This window comes from Saccoglossus kowalevskii, chromosome 8 (assembly GCF_978046115.1).
Source record: "Saccoglossus kowalevskii chromosome 8, keSacKowa6.1, whole genome shotgun sequence".
Lineage (NCBI taxonomy): Eukaryota > Metazoa > Hemichordata > Enteropneusta > Harrimaniidae > Saccoglossus > Saccoglossus kowalevskii.
In genome coordinates this window covers 33,162,229-33,179,278 of record NC_140648.1, presented here as the reverse complement: position 1 = coordinate 33,179,278, position 17,050 = coordinate 33,162,229, and the positions used below count along the sequence as shown (strand labels likewise).

General features: G+C 38.7%; 1 protein-coding gene across 1 annotated transcript; it reads left to right on the top strand.

The window, feature by feature from the left end:
• Positions 1 to 16: 16 nt before the first annotated feature.
• On the top strand, positions 17 to 7,220 carry LOC100366456 (ALX homeobox protein 1-like). Its single transcript, XM_002734921.1, has 3 exons — positions 17 to 251; positions 1,702 to 1,904; positions 6,789 to 7,220. Exons 1-3 carry the CDS (start codon positions 17 to 19, stop codon positions 7,218 to 7,220), a joined length of 870 nt encoding a protein of 289 aa, XP_002734967.1.
• Positions 7,221 to 17,050: the final 9,830 nt, after the last annotated feature.

Here is a 17,050-nt window from a genome sequence, read left to right as displayed (position 1 = left end):
CATCGTAAGGTGCAGCATGATGATTTCGAATCCCACTAGTCGATGGACTGCTACGTTAAGCGTACACCAACAGAGAAGAGCTAAAAGTTCGTTTACTATTGATAGCATCCTTGGGTTGAGCCATGAGATGCCCGTAGAACAACGTGAAGTAGCAAGCGTGGAAGAGAAGGGCGAGCACTGGACAGAAGATGTGCATATAGGTCGTATACGGCGAACTGAGGAACTAAAGTTACCTGGCAACCATGTTAAAGGTGAGATAAATCCCTTACTGGGAAGGTGGTATGGTGGTCAAATAATCGAAATATTTTGTGAAATTCCAACAGAAACCGTCTTCTTTGATTTTTGATTCACACTGACGCAAATGAAGGTTGTACAATACATTTTGACTAACCGTGACATTATCCAAAGTTAGTTAAGAGTTCTGTAGATTAATTCGGTTGCTACAAGCACTTATGTCCACCATATTGTGAATAAGCTCTCTCTTTCAGTTTGTGGTTGATATATAATCGACAATAATCGGTAATCGATGTACTTAGTAACTATTGCAAGACAGCTAGACGTTTCGAGTTTGGTTGTGCGCATATTAATATTTTATTTTACACAATTAAAAAACTGATCACTTTAACATACTTTATGCGATTGTTTGGACCGAGTTTTGAACTTAAACACAGTATGCCGAACTACATACACGTTTGTATTGAAGTGTTATTTGAAATGACTTCCTATTATTACTACCCGGACAGTTGTACATAGTTCTTACACATCTGTATATTATATGCATTTACCAGTAGACAAAGTCCTCAGCCGTCGTTATTAGTCTCGTGGCCAGGTGCAGAATACACACTTCAACGTTCATTAAGTGTTTTGAAATGAAACTCAACCCTCGAGAATGCTTGCTGCACATGCACGCGACCACGTGTTAATTAGTTCTTAGACGTTGGTGGAGGCAGTGATTGGAGAATTTGTCTGAAATCGGCACATATTCGAACTTTTTCGATTTACTACGATTAAAGAATTCATATCACGTTGGTAATTGAACGTAAATAACCAGCCATCTGGTTATCCGTACTTTTCAACACACCACACATTCAGAGACGATTCTGCATGCGGAGCGCCACCATAATTTATGTTATGAGATACTCTTGTTTTACGTAAAATGTATATATGCATGTCACATTTCTTTTCATATGTAGACAATCTTCATTTCACACAATTAAAATTTCGAAGATCTGCCTCAAGCAGAACACACTAAAAATGCTCAAATTACCATGGAAACAGCATAAATAATCTGGTTTTCACTATTAATGACGGAATTGCCATACAATTTAATCTTAATAACATTTTACAAAAAGTGATCGGTCTGTTTATGTGAAAATTGTAACTCCTTTATTGTAAGTGTCTGAAAAAATACATTGGGTAAATAATTATGCTATTCTAAGTTGAAAATGCTAGTTTGAAAAAATACAATTCGTAGGAGCTAAACGTAAGTAATGCCATTTAAAAAATAAACACGTTTACTCTAGTTTACCTTATTTTAAAATTGCTACTAGCTAAGGTTCTACTTATGGCAGGGTTTAGACATTTTAACAGTGTGTCTAACACTTGTAAGTAAACAAAAACGTAACCTCAAGGCGTCCGAGTCGAGCAACGACGAATAGGTATTCGCACATTACGAGTAAATGCAAATTTCTTTTGTTTCAGAGTTAACGCCAGAAGAAACTAATGAAGGTTACACTGACAAGAAGGAGGGGCGAAAGAAGTCGAGGCGCATGCGCGTTAGAACCAATTTCGCTGCTTGGCAACTAGATGAACTCGAGAGGGCGTTTGAAACAACTCACTATCCAGATATCTTCATGAGGGAAGCTCTGGCAATGAGGTTGGACCTCATGGAAGCAAGAGTTCAGGTATGATACATTCAATAACGCGTCTGATTAGAAGCAGTTGTCACTTTGTTGTTTCAAATATAACTGCATTATAAAATAAAAGAGGATATCAAACACAAAAACAGGCGGCTGTCTCTGAATATGTAGCAGTAAAACATACCTCGCGGTCATGTCTCTGAATATGTAGTAGTAAAACATACCTCACCGTCAGGTCTCTGAATATGTAGTAGTAAAACATACCTCACCGTCATGTCTCTGAATATGTAGTAGTAAAACATACCTCACCGTCATGTCTCTGAATATGTAGTAGTAAAACATACCTCACCGTCATGTCTCTGAATATGTAGTAGTAAAACATACCTCACCGTCATGTCTCTGAATATGTGGTAGTAAAACATACCTCACCGTCATGTCTCTGAATATGTAGCAGTAAAACATACCTCACGGTCATGTCTCTGAATATGTAGTAGTAAAACATACCTCACCGTCATGTCTCTGAATATGTAGTAGTAAAACATACCTCACCGTCATGTCTCTGAATATGTAGTAGTAAAACATACCTCACCGTCATGTCTCTGAATATGTGGTAGTAAAACATACCTCACCGTCATGTCTCTGAATATGTAGTAGTAAAACATACCTCACCGTCATGTCTCTGAATATGTGGTAGTAAAACATACCTCACCGTCATGTCTCTGAATATGTGGTAGTAAAACATACCTCACCGTCATGTCTCTGAATATGTGGTAGTAAAACATACCTCACCGTCATGTCTCTGAATATGTGGTAGTAAAACATACCTCACCGGCATGTATCAGAATATGTGGTAGTAAAACATACCTCACCGTCATGTCTCTGAATATGTAGTAGTAAAACATACCTCATCGTCATGTCTCTGAATATGTAGTAGTAAAACATACCTCACCGTCATGTCTCTGATCATGTGGTAGTAAAACATATCTCACCGTCATGTCTCTGCATATGTGGTAGTAAAACATACCTCACCGTCATGTCTCTGAATATGTGGTAGTAAAACATACCTCGCCGTCATGTCTCTGAATATGTAGTAGTAAAACATACCTCACCGTAATGTCTCTGAATATGTAGTAGTAAAACATACCTCACTGTCATGTCTCTGAATATGTAGTAGTAAAACATACCTCACCGCCATGTCTCTGAATATGTGGTAGTAAAACATACCTCACCGTCATGTCTCTGAATATGTAGTAGTAAAACATACCTCACCGTCATGTCTCTGAATATGTGGTAGTAAAACATACCTCACCGTCATGTCTCTGAATATGTGGTAGTAAAACATACCTCACCGTTATGTCTCTGAATATGTGGTAGTAAAACATACCTCACCGTCATGTCTCTGAATATGTAGTAGTAAAACATACCTCACCGTCATGTCTCTGAATATGTAGTAGTAAAACATACCTCACCGCCATGTCTCTGAATATGTGGTAGTAAAACATACCTCACCGTCATGTCTCTGAATATGTGGTAGTAAAACATACCTCACCGTCATGTCTTTGAATATGTAGTAGTAAAACGTACCTCACCGTCATGTCTCTGAATATGTAGTAGTAAAACACACCTCACCGTCAGTCTCTGACTATGTGGTAGTAAAACATACCTCACCGTCATGTCTCTGAATATGTGGTAGTAAAACATACCTCACCGTCATGTCTCTGAATATGTAGTAGTAAAACATACCTCACCGTCATGTCTCTGAATATGTGGTAGTAAAACATACCTCACCGTCATATCTCTGAATATGTGGTAGTAAAACATACCTCACCGTCATGTCTCTGAATATGTGGTAGTAAAACATACCTCACCGTCATGTCTCTGAATATGTGGTAGTAAAACATACCTCACCGTCATGTCTCTGAATATGTGGTAGTAAAACATACCTCACCGTCATGTCTCTGAATATGTAGTAGTAAAACGTACCTCACCGTCATGTCTCTGAATATGTGGTTGTAAAACATACCTCACCGTCATGTCTCTGAATATGTGGTAGTAAAACATACCTCACCGTCATGTCTCTGAATATGTGGTAGTAAAACATACCTCACCGTCATGTCTCTGAATATGTGGTAGTAAAACATACCTCAGCGTCATGTCTCTGAATATGTGGTAGTAAAACATACCTCACCGTCATGTCTCTGAATACGTGGTAGTAAAACATGCCTCACCGTCATGTCTCTGAATATGTGGTAGTAAAACATACCTCACCATCATGTCTCTGAATATGTGGTAGTAGAACATACCTCACCGTCATGTCTCCGAATATGTGGTAGTAAAACATACCTCACCGTCATGTCTCAGAATGCATGGTCACTAATATATGTGTATGTATTTCTGGTGATACACAGAAATCACTGAACTGGTGTGATTATAACGATTTCTACGTTTTAGTTAGTGCCGTTTGAAAGCTCGATATAGGTAACACTGTCAATGAGTTCTGTTTCTCAATTGACTCATGAATATATTACAAGCAATAACTTAGTTTATACACGGACCACTTTCCAAATCAATATTGAAGTTGTCAAAGGGTGTGAAGTGAGTGGAGTAACTCGTTTTGCGTCTATAATTATACCTTTCGACTCAGGTGATCAAATACTCCGTTTTCCCCACAAAATGTCCCAAATGGCAATTACGGTCAAGTCAGGTATTTTGAGTGCCACTCACACGAAGCCAAATCTAGCTACTGAAAGACACGGCCGTGTTTGAATTTTGTGAACACAATAGATCTTGGAAAGATGGCCGCTCCTGAGCAAACCCGTCGCTAAGCGACAACACCACGAGGGACATGCAACAAAGCAGGTGCACAAATACAGCCTAACAACGGATGGGCGTGTAGAATTTCAAAGTATATACGTATCGTTAATTTCGACGGCAAACTATAGAAATGAGCAATAAAATACAATTATTATTAGGAAGACCGCATTCAGGGAAACTTGTCTGCTTATAATCGGTGTCGCCACTCGTGGAGCGTTTTTACGAATTCATTATCAATAGATGAAACAAGTGTTTTGATCGTTAAGGAATTAACTGATAATGATGGAATGATGTATTAACACTGTAACTTGAACTTGTTAACGTATCCTCATTTTTTGTTTCCATTTCATGATTTTTTGAATGAAAAATCGTACATAAAAATAATTATAAATCAGATAAACAATAAACTTGCTGCCCATAAAGTTCCAATTTAAAATCTTACAAGAACGCTTTATTAATTTAACTATGTCGGAGATGTTCTGTAAACATTTGGGCAATGCTTAAAATATAACATAACAGTGCATACATAAGTTAATTGGGACCGACGATGCGTTTCCTACGTTGTCACATCGCGTCTCATGATGGATCAGCAGACGAACGAGTACGATGGCGCTGTTGTTCTACTTACACGTCGTGCCATCGAAACTTGAATACAAATTCACGGTGATGTGAATTGTATTTATGTTTCAAATCACTGTCTTCAACAGCAGTATCGCAGTACACACATAATCAGACCCGTCACATGACATTCACCTTGGGTAAAGATAATTTAATTGTTGCATACAAACGTATGATTTTTTTTAGTTTTAATTAACATTCTCAAATTGAACTTAAAATTTCTTTCTTTCCCTGTTTAGCGTCAGAAACCAGACATTGTTAGTTCATTTGATGTGAAAATGTCGTATAACTAACCATGCTGCCCCTCCATATAACCTCACAAGAATAATTTATATTATGCGCGGAGTGTGCTATGAAAGGCGCCGCCAGCATTCATATCGTTGCGCTGTTATATATAGAGAAAAATAAAAACAAATCGTTAAATAATTCCCCCGATTACCTTCATGTCATTTAATGTGACATTTTCGTCCAAGGTTGTGCCGAATTTGGTATGGTCGTTGCAAGAAACAACACATACTGTTGATATTTGTGAGAGTGCTGCAACACAAATTGAAAGTATTAATGGCAATAATTAGCCCAATTCTATAAAACCACAGCAAGGAAACGTCACACGTACAAAGAGAACTCACGATTCTCTCCCGGTGGACAAAAGTCTCATTTTAACTCTCAATAATATGGGTGGTCACGCCGCCATGAAAACCAATACCTTTATTTTAAACTGATGCCAAGTAATTGTTAACGCTCTTCTGTTGCGACGAATTGTTTACCCAATTCGATGCTGGAAAACACTTTTAAATTTAAAGTCAACACAAATCTAGTTGAACACCTGCCATCGATAGCGGCATCCCCCGTTTAAGAACCATTAATTTCATAAGTGTGGCAAATCATAATTTTATTACTGGTCATCCGAACCGGCGGATCTTGTAAAGGACAGCTAATATGGGATAAATAATTAATTTGGCGCGTGTATTAAATTGTGTTTGTATTCGTGATGATCACGACGATTTTCGAGTCACGTGGTATTAATTGTTTGGTCGTCTCTCCAGCTATGTAACCAATGCAGACTATAGATGTTAATAGTGTCATCAGGGCTGTACGTGTCAATTGCGAAGACAGTCTTCGTTCTTTATTTTGCTCACTGCATTAAACGCATAGTTGGCGTGAACGGTTCTGACGACCGGCCCGGGCGCGTATTCTACTATAATTACCCATAATTCAGTTCAAATTTCTTCGATTTCTTTTACTTTTCATTTTTTCTAAACCAGTCGGTATAAATTTAAAAAAAGCTACAGTTGATGGCGCTAGGATTTTTAAGTTTGATATAAGTTATATCGTACATTTCATAGCATCAAGTGATCTACAAGAATAAAAAATTAACGCCACATCGCTAAGTATATTAGTAGCCAAACCCTTGGCAAATATTTCACGTAGGGTTTGAAACGAAGACTGGTGCGATATTTGTATTTAATTTTGTATTTTCACTTATTATAATTTTAGGTCTGGTTTCAAAATAGACGAGCTAAATGGAGGAAGCGAGAAAAATATAACAAGCAACAAAAAGCAACAGCTTCGTCGTCATCATCATCTTTGGCGACGAATATTAATCATCGTGAAGCCATCGGTGAGCAGGCGACTAACCCTGGAAACGGGACAGGTAGATCGCAACTGAAGAGAGTTGTTGTAAGCTCAGCACCTTTTCTTAACGTGGTACCGCCGAGCCTACCGCCGATGATGACGAGTACACCGCTCTGCCCGTCCGATGGTAAAGTGTTTGAAGGGTCCATGGAAGAAAGGAGGAACATAAGCATAGCTAATTTGAGGCAACGAGCTAAGGACTTTGACGAAAATGTTCATCTGATTCCGGTCTATGCACAAGGAGTAATCTACAAGACAATTTATCAACCAAAGACCGAAGAAATCGCGAAATAACATACACGGTTGAGTCACTATTCTAAAGACCCATTTTAAATTTAAAAAATTAAACTAAACAGACCATGTAAATAGTTTTGTCTCATGGTGGCTAACTGTCACTTTGGATATTTCATATTTTAATTATTAATAATTAGTATATGCTTAACCAGAGTTCTGGAACCACCATCTATAAAATTTAATCCACGCCAACAAAGCTGGCTAAAACACAGTTTTCTCCGAAGCAAGTCGCATGTTTCTGTATTCACAATATCAGATCAGATATAAAGTAAAGTTATGTGTTATAATTTTAAAATTGGATATCTAGACATTTTTTTCGCACATTCTATGATGATCCACCTCCACCAATGAGATTCTACCAACCATGCCCTAACCCATGCAGGCCTTAGAAAGCTGGTCGGGCATGCGATAATGACTACCTTTTCTGAATTGCCTGAATAACCTCCGCTACTTCAGATAATTACACCTTCCCACATCCTCGCTTTTGTGATTAATTGAAATCAACATCATCAATATTCCATTGCGTCCGCCATTGTTTGTTATGCCTATTATTGTTACAACCCACAAGCTTCTAAGTTAGTAAGTGTTTCGTGTTGTAGCCGTGTTGTTCAACAGGTCCTGATAGAAGGCACAATACAGTGATGGCCGCGGTGGTGTGATATCATGTTCCCAGTAGAAGACAGATCTATAGATCCCAACAGATACCGATTCGTATCGTCGTATCGACAGGGATGGTGGCGGGGTATTAAATTCAGTGGTGGACGCACTAAAATAATGTAATTGTATAGTAGTGGTGGTAGGAGGATGTTAAGTTCCCCGGTGACAATTATAATTATAATTGTGGTGATGAGAGGGATATTGTGACCCCGGTTAAAGTGTTAGAAGGGGCGGGGTGGTGTTAGAAGTCGTGGTGGTTGGGCGGATATTAATTTTTCGGTAGAATTACACACTATAAAATATATACTATGGTAACGGAGTATTAAGTTCCCCGTAAAGGAGCGCCGTAATAGTGCCGTGACGATAGTTGTGGGAGGAAGGGGTTTTAAGATCCCGATAGATAATGAATGGTACCACTGAGAATAGGGTTGGGGTGGCGGTGTATTAAGTTTCTTTTCATTTAATGATCTAACAGTTACCAATGTATTCACCAACCCCGCCCTATATCTTGCAAATTTATTCGTGTTGCCGTGATACCATACATTTTTAAATACACTGTGCACCGAACGAATAACCCGACCCGGCATAGTGCCATAAAAACTATACAAACTATTCACACAAGTCGATCATCTACAAATTATTTAATCAATTACCTGATTAAATATTATTACTCCTTTATAATTAAAACGCTTTTTTGTGTGGAAGTTTAAAATTTTCAATTTCGATAATTAGTAGATGGTTTCGGGACGGACTGACAGATCTGTCAACTCAAGCTGGGAATGATATTGTTAATGCGAACAAAAAAAACTGTTGATGTAGCGAGATAATTAATAAAGATATATTTTAAACTTTTGTGCGTTTCGCTACGCCGACTCTCCTCTTTTCAGTCACGTACATTGTATTGAGTTTTGTCACGTATAATTACGCTGTCAGCCGCATCTCAATTAATAGTGTTCCGAGTTGGGTTCTTATTTCCGAGTTGGGTGCTTATTTACGAATCTTTCCGTGCCTCGGTAACCACGAGGTGATTTCGACTTCGTTTTTGTCGATATGTTTTGTATGTACGTTTCCGTTCAACAAATTTCGCGTGTTTCAGTATTTTGCTTATTGACTTGTACACGATGGCTGAAGCAACACATAGACGCCATATATGTTATTCTATCATCGGCCTTCGAGTGGGTGGTATCACCGTGTTTCAAAACTGATCAGTGAACAAGCGCGCCCTCTCGATTAGACAGGCATAGCATCGTGGTGATAACTTGAACAGACCGCTGAGAAGGATTACGCAGACGCCGGCGGCTAAATTCTGAGTGCCATCTCTGGTGCACAAAGTTAATTGAATGCGTTTTGTTTAGATATCGTCTATAAGACCCAGTGCTGAATGAAATGCATCCAAGTGGGAGGTCTCTGTAATCGTATCACTAACGTATTTACCGAGTTCATTTTATGTAGGGTGTTGATTACATCAAGAGGGCACCCGTTCGATTGTCGATCTCAGTCAAAGAAAAACCGACTATTACCAGTCTTGTCTTGATAGCAACACTTTTAGAAAACAATAATCATTTGCATTATTATTATTTAATTATAATTCACTTCATAATTGTCTAAACAGACGTGGATTGTACATAAATATGATATATACACGTGTGTACCAACTAGTACTACATCCGGCGTTGAATAGATAAAACATGTTCTATTGCTGCAATATTCACGCTTTGTTTCATTCGAAAACCTACTATTAATTCGCACTATGACAAAACATCCACTTTTTTCTTTGTCGGATCGACTACTGAATTAATTTTAGCTCCAGGATACATTTTGGGAACTATGGCGGCGACAGAATGATTCCTAACAAGACAATTCCTCCGGCGAGTTTGAATTTCTCCTGTCACTAGGGAAGACCCAGTTAGCGCATCCCTATTGTCCAAAGCAATTGATCTGACATCAGAGATAATGTCAACTAAACTTCTTTCAACGGGAACAAAACTGTCTTCCCGCCCTGGTGCCGATCACTCCTTCGGGGTTTTGTTCCTGTGCTTACTGCGTCGTGACCACGTCCGGTGAAATTACGTTTTCCGACCCACTTAGAATAATAACTCCTAAATTTCCGTATCAGTAAGTCTAAAAACAATGAACCATGCCCAAACGTGTTTGCTGATACAGCAGCGTTCAGTTTTTTTTTTCGTAGAAATTCATTTAGATGCGTCTCCGTCCAAGCGTGAAACACGATTTACTGAACGACTGAGGCACCACTTGATATAATTACATGCCGAAGAAGCTGTAATACCTCGATAACGAGCTACCCATACCTGTCAGCTTTTTCATAAATTCTTAATGTTATTAATTTAACAGTAGTGGAAAGGTGAAATTCAGCGTTTTGAAATTTTCTTGCATCCGACGTCTACATCCTGTATATAGAGCCATACAACTGCGCACATTAGATTCATTTTATTTGGTGACCAATACGAATCAATAAAAATCCAATATCGTAAATAGAGTATATTGTCCCGTTCAAACTAATTATTACTTTAATGTATAATTAAGAGCACTAATTAAAATTGACAAAGTGTGACCACTGTTCTTAAAGGTCCCATGATATTGCAATTGCACATATCATGTGCAGCTTTCATTTTGCGTTTTTTTCCAAGATCACAAATGACCAAATGAACTGTTCCTTGTAAACACGTGAGTTCTGGGAGTATGCCCTACACGATAAAGAATGACAAATAACATTGCCGACGGGAAATACATTAGTCGGATGGTCGTCATTTATTTACTCCAGTAATTCTCCCAGAAAACAGGATCGGAAATGCGATAATAACTCATGCTAAAATAAACGCCCTCCCTGAATTTAATGTTTTTCCTGCTAATTCCATTTCCAGGCCAATAAAAAATAATCCAATGCGAGTTATCTGACTCGGAAATCATTTTTATTGTAACTATCCAATCTTGCCAATGTCTATTACGCTATCTTGTTTCTCAATCAAATACATCGCGTTAAGAATCCGCCACAAAAAGAAGAGAGATGTTATTGCACTAGCGCCGAGGTGACATTAAATTTGAGTAACTGAATACAGCGTTAATGCTGCCAACAGTGAATGGAGCTTACGAACACGTCACACTAGGGACGTTAAATAGTAATTCTTTTAAATAAATGATGATTAGTTGGAGAGTACTTCAGTTCGACGTTCCATCCATTTACTCCGGGTTATCTTTTCCTTGATTTAACACTCTTCCTCTTCTCCATTGAAATGAACAACAAATTAGAAGTAAGTCGTGAGCAGACTGAATTCGACAGTATCATCATAAGTCCACTTGCTCGCCAAGTCGCATCCGCCTTCTCCGTCACATTTCAATTACACGAAACTTACACGCAGCGCACATAGTGGCTGATTTCTCTGGCGTTTCCAATCTCGACGTGTTTGTTCGCAGCTAACTATACGCAGACCATTTTGCGTCACCGTATCAATATACTATTATAAATGAGCTTATATTGTTGCGGCAGATTTCGGCTAATCAATCAAACTTCAACAACTTTTAGAACGGAACTCAAATTACATGCACTCACTTCCACCAATTATGACGAAAAGAGGCAACCCAAGTCATGTTTGCTCACTACGATGCATCATTCGAATGAATTAAATCTCTTCACGCTGACACCGTGAATGACGATGGAGAAATAATGGTCTCTGGTTACCAGGGCAATAACAGACTCTTCGTGATTGCCTCATCATCTTCTGTTTACCAATGGATAGATGGTGCATGTAAGACGACACCATCCAACCGAAAAAAGTCTATTTGTGTAAAATCTTGAGTTTGATTCGCAAAATGCATTTTTTTTATTTAAAGCCATTAAGCGACTCTGAAATCTAACGTTCAAACAAAGACGACAAGCACTCCACATGTATGAGCATAAATTGATGAAAATCGGATTTCAATAAAGGACAGATTTGAATTTATTAAATGGAAATTTTCAAGAGCATAATTGTTTTAAAATTGTAATTCTCAGAGTTTTTTACCCCGTGTTTTTAATGTTATGGTAGTAGAAATCATAACTATATGCTATTTCTTCCAGTCTCCGTGTAAGTGTGAATAACCAAGGACCAACAGCGTGTTCCGCCCCTTTGTCGTATATCTATTTATCACAAACATGTTTGTACCTCCACAGACTACTTTCTACTTTCATGGGTCGATTTAGTCCATCTTTCCTAGCTCGCCATTAATTTAACTATTTGCTCTAATTTATTTACTGCCTGTGTTATATGTCTGCTATAGTGTTCCAATGTGTGATGTAAAGTTCCTCGACGATTCTGTAATTGTGCAATATGCTCATGTGTGAACCACCGTGCCAAGTGTATATTACTTAGTTTCAGTGTCAGTGGTCAGCGCCGGAGACCGAGCAGATTTTATCCGGCTACTCCACTCTTGATCAGCTACTTGATTTATATCTCCCAAGTAGTTGGGATCGATTTTGCCTGCAAACTACCTCACATAATACACCTATCGGATTTAAGGAGTTGACCGTTGACATTTGAAAGGGTGCTATTTAAACCAGTTTTCTGAACTCTGTGTGAACACTTTGCAACAATACACAGGCTATATCGTGTCTAACTATACGTGAGTCGGAACAATGTCATTTGGAAGGTATCATACACTATAAAAACGAAGGACTAACTATTAATGACATTCCCCTTAGGTATTACCGATAAGTGACGCTACCTGCCGTGGCTTAGTGTCGTGATATATATTCCGTTAGTAAACCCTGCTAATGAAAAGTCTTCGTTGATTCGCTGATAAGACGCACTTTATCAAAATGCACGCCCGAATTTCATCAAATTGTAAACGATGATAAGGAGGCCGTAAACTATCCGCTAATCGCGCTGGATGTTGTGTGGGATTGAGTTTAGTAGAGTTCCAGTATTTGCTGCTATTTGTGAAAGCACAGCGTAAGAACTCGTGTATTACTGTGGAAGGTGTTATGCGCATATTGAACTGCGCATTGCAACGAGCGCCTTTTTGTACAAGTAAGTTACGATAAACTGCAACGTGGCACAAATGACTAAAATTTGATAACACGAGAACAATAAATGCAGTAGCGCTGATAATAGACCATTTTCCGTTCACTGCGAGAATCACGCGTTATGCGTGAAATCGAACGTAAAAACAGGACAAACAAAGGTCATAGCGTCGTAGTCGCGTCAAACATCGCGTGGGATTCGACAAACGCGAAAGTATTTCGGGGACATTTCCATGCTTAATAATGTGCTGTCCATATTTGATGATAGGCAATTTCGATTAAGTGAGGGTATTCGGAAGCAATATTCCTCTGTCGAAGATCGGCCGGTCAATGTAAGCTGCGAAATAAAGAAATTCTAGTTCAAAATCAAATCGTTCGATTTTTGCGGCAGACGTTCGACGCGCGTCTTTCATGCATCTCGCGAGATCTCGCAATTGTTCGGAAAATCACCTATTGCTCACACGCAACAATAACAATAATGTCAACAACAGTATCGGTCACGGACACACACAGAATGATATACATGATTACGTCACCGTATTCTACAGTTACGTCACAATCATATGAAAAGTTGAAGTGACAACAACCACTAACTATAATAACATGTGTTACAAAGTAAAACTATTTCAAAACTGGCAGGTAGTAAGACAAATAGCAATTAAATATTGAAAATATTTAAATATCAAAATAATCTTTAATTAGAAATACTGAAAATCACGAAAGACACAAGTAAGTAAACAATTCATCGTCATATATTATAACTTGATTATCATTAATATTAATGATAGTCATAGGAAGCGTAATCTCCATGACAACACAATGAGGGACTGGACGTTGGCCGTTTAGACTTGATCTCGAGTTCACTTCGTGGTATGTAGCTATTTTAACGTAATCGTGACGTCATAATACTAGCAATGTTATTGCGCACTTGTAATTCGCGCGAGACTGTTGATACATAACTTTAATTATAATAGGTCCGTTTTAATGAGACTTGGACTTCAAGTTGAATGGCATTACTAATAAACACTAACTAATACAATCTCTATCTAGTTTATAGAACGGCAATTGATCCGTTATGATCGTGATCTCGACCATTATCTAGACTAAATGCGTCTTTGGTAACCTTGGTAACCTTTTCTTTTTTTATTATCTGTTATCATTTTATCACTCATCATGTTGAATTCCTGTGAGACAAGAAAGACCGTGAATTCTACAATCTGCGCCATTAGCAAACCTGGCCTTTTTTTCACGCAGCCTACAGCTATTGTTTTTATAGCAGTGAAACAACGGCTAAGCAAATTACATTTTTACAGGAAAGTCCAAGACAGTGTGTTACTCACTACAGACAGCAATTAATTTTAAATTCAAGTTGAAGTCGGCAAATTTCATGTTTGTTTTCATATCGATTGGTGGCGGTATGGACATATCGCATTTCTCATAATGGTGTTATTAAACATGGAGTTGCCTGATTTATTGGTTATTATAAAAAAAAACATGACTGTTTGAAGTCGCAACTGTATTTGTGTTAATTATCTATCCTAAACGGTTACAGTTGGGTCACATGACACATTTTTGTTATTGTGTCATTCGACATTTCCGGAACATTGTTGGCCACTCCTGATTACCTGCCTGTTCCGCCGAATACTAGTATACTGAATTGTCAACGAAACCATATTGATATTTGAGAGTACATTTAGTGACAATTTAGCGTGATCTCCTGTAGCCAGTTAGCCGGGCACGAACGAATACAAGTACCAAACCTGCCAAGCATATCGAAGTTCGCGCTAATGTGATCTCGGCCAGTGGCCAGGTATTTCAAATGAGTTAGTGAACCCATCCGCCGGGCTACCGGTGACCGAATGTCACAACAAATTTAACGAGTTTGTGAAAATATAATCGTTAGGCACGAATACGAGCAATCGTGTATTTGGGAGAAAGCCACGTGTTTAAAAACGTCTGGTCGAACTTATAATTACCTGTTCATTAAATCGAGAGAATATAAATGTCGTCATTCAACGTATGCAGAACATTACCACAGATATACAATTACCTAAAAAAAAAAACAATCATTGAAAATCTGGCAAACAAAAAATCAGGGGATAATATTTGTGAAATTGATACACATACTTAATAATCGAACTACAAATGGCAGTACGTTGTTTAAAAAAATATCGATATGCAAATTATGTTTGATTGTTTGGTATTTATTCAAGCCCTCGTTTCTTTTTAATAACAAATGGTGGATTTGTAAATAGAAAAGTTGATTTCCACGTTTCCATTACGTTTCATCTCGCTGCGAAGTATCGATTGCAGCCGACATTCATCATTCGTCAACGAAGATGGACTTAATATTAAAAGTCGACTTTGTGATGTGGTCGTGGTAATGTATCCGAATTAATGTGGCAGACAGTTGGGTCAACAAACCCTACATATACAGAACAGCCTCGGATTGACTTTTTCGGCTCTCATTATTCAATCACATGTTACGCGAATAGTTTTGTGCGCATGCGCGTTATCGCGACTGGGAAAACTGTGCGGATATCAACAGGAAAAAATTGTCTTTAAATGTTCGTACTCCGGTGATCGGTAAAGGTAATCAGAATGATAGAAAACGGTAGTTTATGATGTGAAAACGTGTCCTGAAATACTATGTAGCTGGACTAGTTCATTCAGTGATGATACTTTCGCACATACGCTTGCAGAAAAAGTTTAACTTTCAAGTTCGACGAAAGAAAAACACGTCTTGTTGGCAAACATGGCCACGCTACATTAAGTATCACATTTTGATCCAAGATTGCCGATTGCATTTCAAAGTATGTAGCGAGATGGTGGGTCCAGGCGATTGAACACGGAGTTACGTGCCAATTTGGGTTTGTTTGGCCTTTTCCTGAAAACCAAATCAACCAATGTGTACAATAGATGGAAACTTGAAACACTTTACAAGACGGCAATGTTTACCTCTTGTTAAGTGTCTCTGCGATCGAATGGCTAGGGAGATGACTGCTAAGTCCCTCATGGGGGCGTCTTCGACTCGTATTTAGCACTTTCTCCATGGCTTTTCACGTACACATACCGGGCCACAAATTAAATGAACGTTGGCTCATCGCTACGGCCTCTAATTACATTTCCATTTTCCCATTTATATTATATTTCCCGAAACGTTCGAGGGAATATAAATTCAATTAGAAAGCAAAGAGCAGGCTGTGTATTGTCATCCATCACGCGATTGCCGATCAAACTCACTTGTCATTTGCACCGAGTAAAAGTTGCATTCTCCCTGAGTGCCGATTAGCACAATTTCCTTTCGTTCTGCGTGGCTTTGACTACAAATCGATCCGAAATCATCCAAGTTTTATTTTCCTTTATTTATCCCGATTTCCAATCTCTTTAATAATTCCTTCATCTGCATCATCGTTTTATTCAGTTTTCTATTGATAAGTGCTTTCTTTTTCCAACCAGATGCGATATATCACGTGAGGGAGACCGTCCCATGTTGCCGAGGTTTAATGTTTAATGAGCCCCGTTCCTGACCCTGCAAAATGCATCTTCGCAGTATAACAACAGCAAATTAATTTTTCATAGCATTTGTTACTGAGCTACTTAGCTCGATTGAGGTATATAACCCATCAAATTTAAATGCCTGACAAGGCGCCTGTTAATAACACGGTGTTTGGGCGGGGCCGCGTTGAAGGTGCCGTCTGCGCCTGCGTGGCCGGGGTTGACAATCGGTATGTTGGGGGTCTTAGTTTGAATGCCTGTCGCAGGAGGGGTGGTGTTATCTGAGGACATGCTGAGAGGGTGCTGAGATATGCGGGACGGTGTTTGAAGACGCTTACCAATTAACGAAAGAATCTCAAGTGGGGATATCGGTACTGTACATAAATATACAATGTAAAAGACCTGGGTGACAGACGAGTAAGACCGACAGCCGTCGGAAGCCTATGTGATCTGTGCTTTATTTGCCGTATCACATGGTGTCCCACTGGGTCGCATTCGTTGATAGATAGCATGCTGCCATTCTCGTGGCACGTTGTAGTATAGTTTGGAAAAAAGAAATCTGTACGTAATATTACTACAGGCACGGATCTTTAATTCAGACCCCAAGGTTTGTGACATATTCAACAAATATCTCTGAAGGAAAAGTCTACGAAGAACG

Coding starts and splice junctions, on each gene's coding strand:
- LOC100366456 (XM_002734921.1), top strand. CDS start 17: ATGATGATTTCGAATCCCACTAGTCGATGGACTGCTACGTTAAGCGTA. Junction 252..1,701: donor ACCTGGCAACCATGTTAAAG/GTGAGATAAATC, acceptor CTTTTGTTTCAG/AGTTAACGCCAGAAGAAACT. Junction 1,905..6,788: donor TCATGGAAGCAAGAGTTCAG/GTATGATACATT, acceptor TTATAATTTTAG/GTCTGGTTTCAAAATAGACG.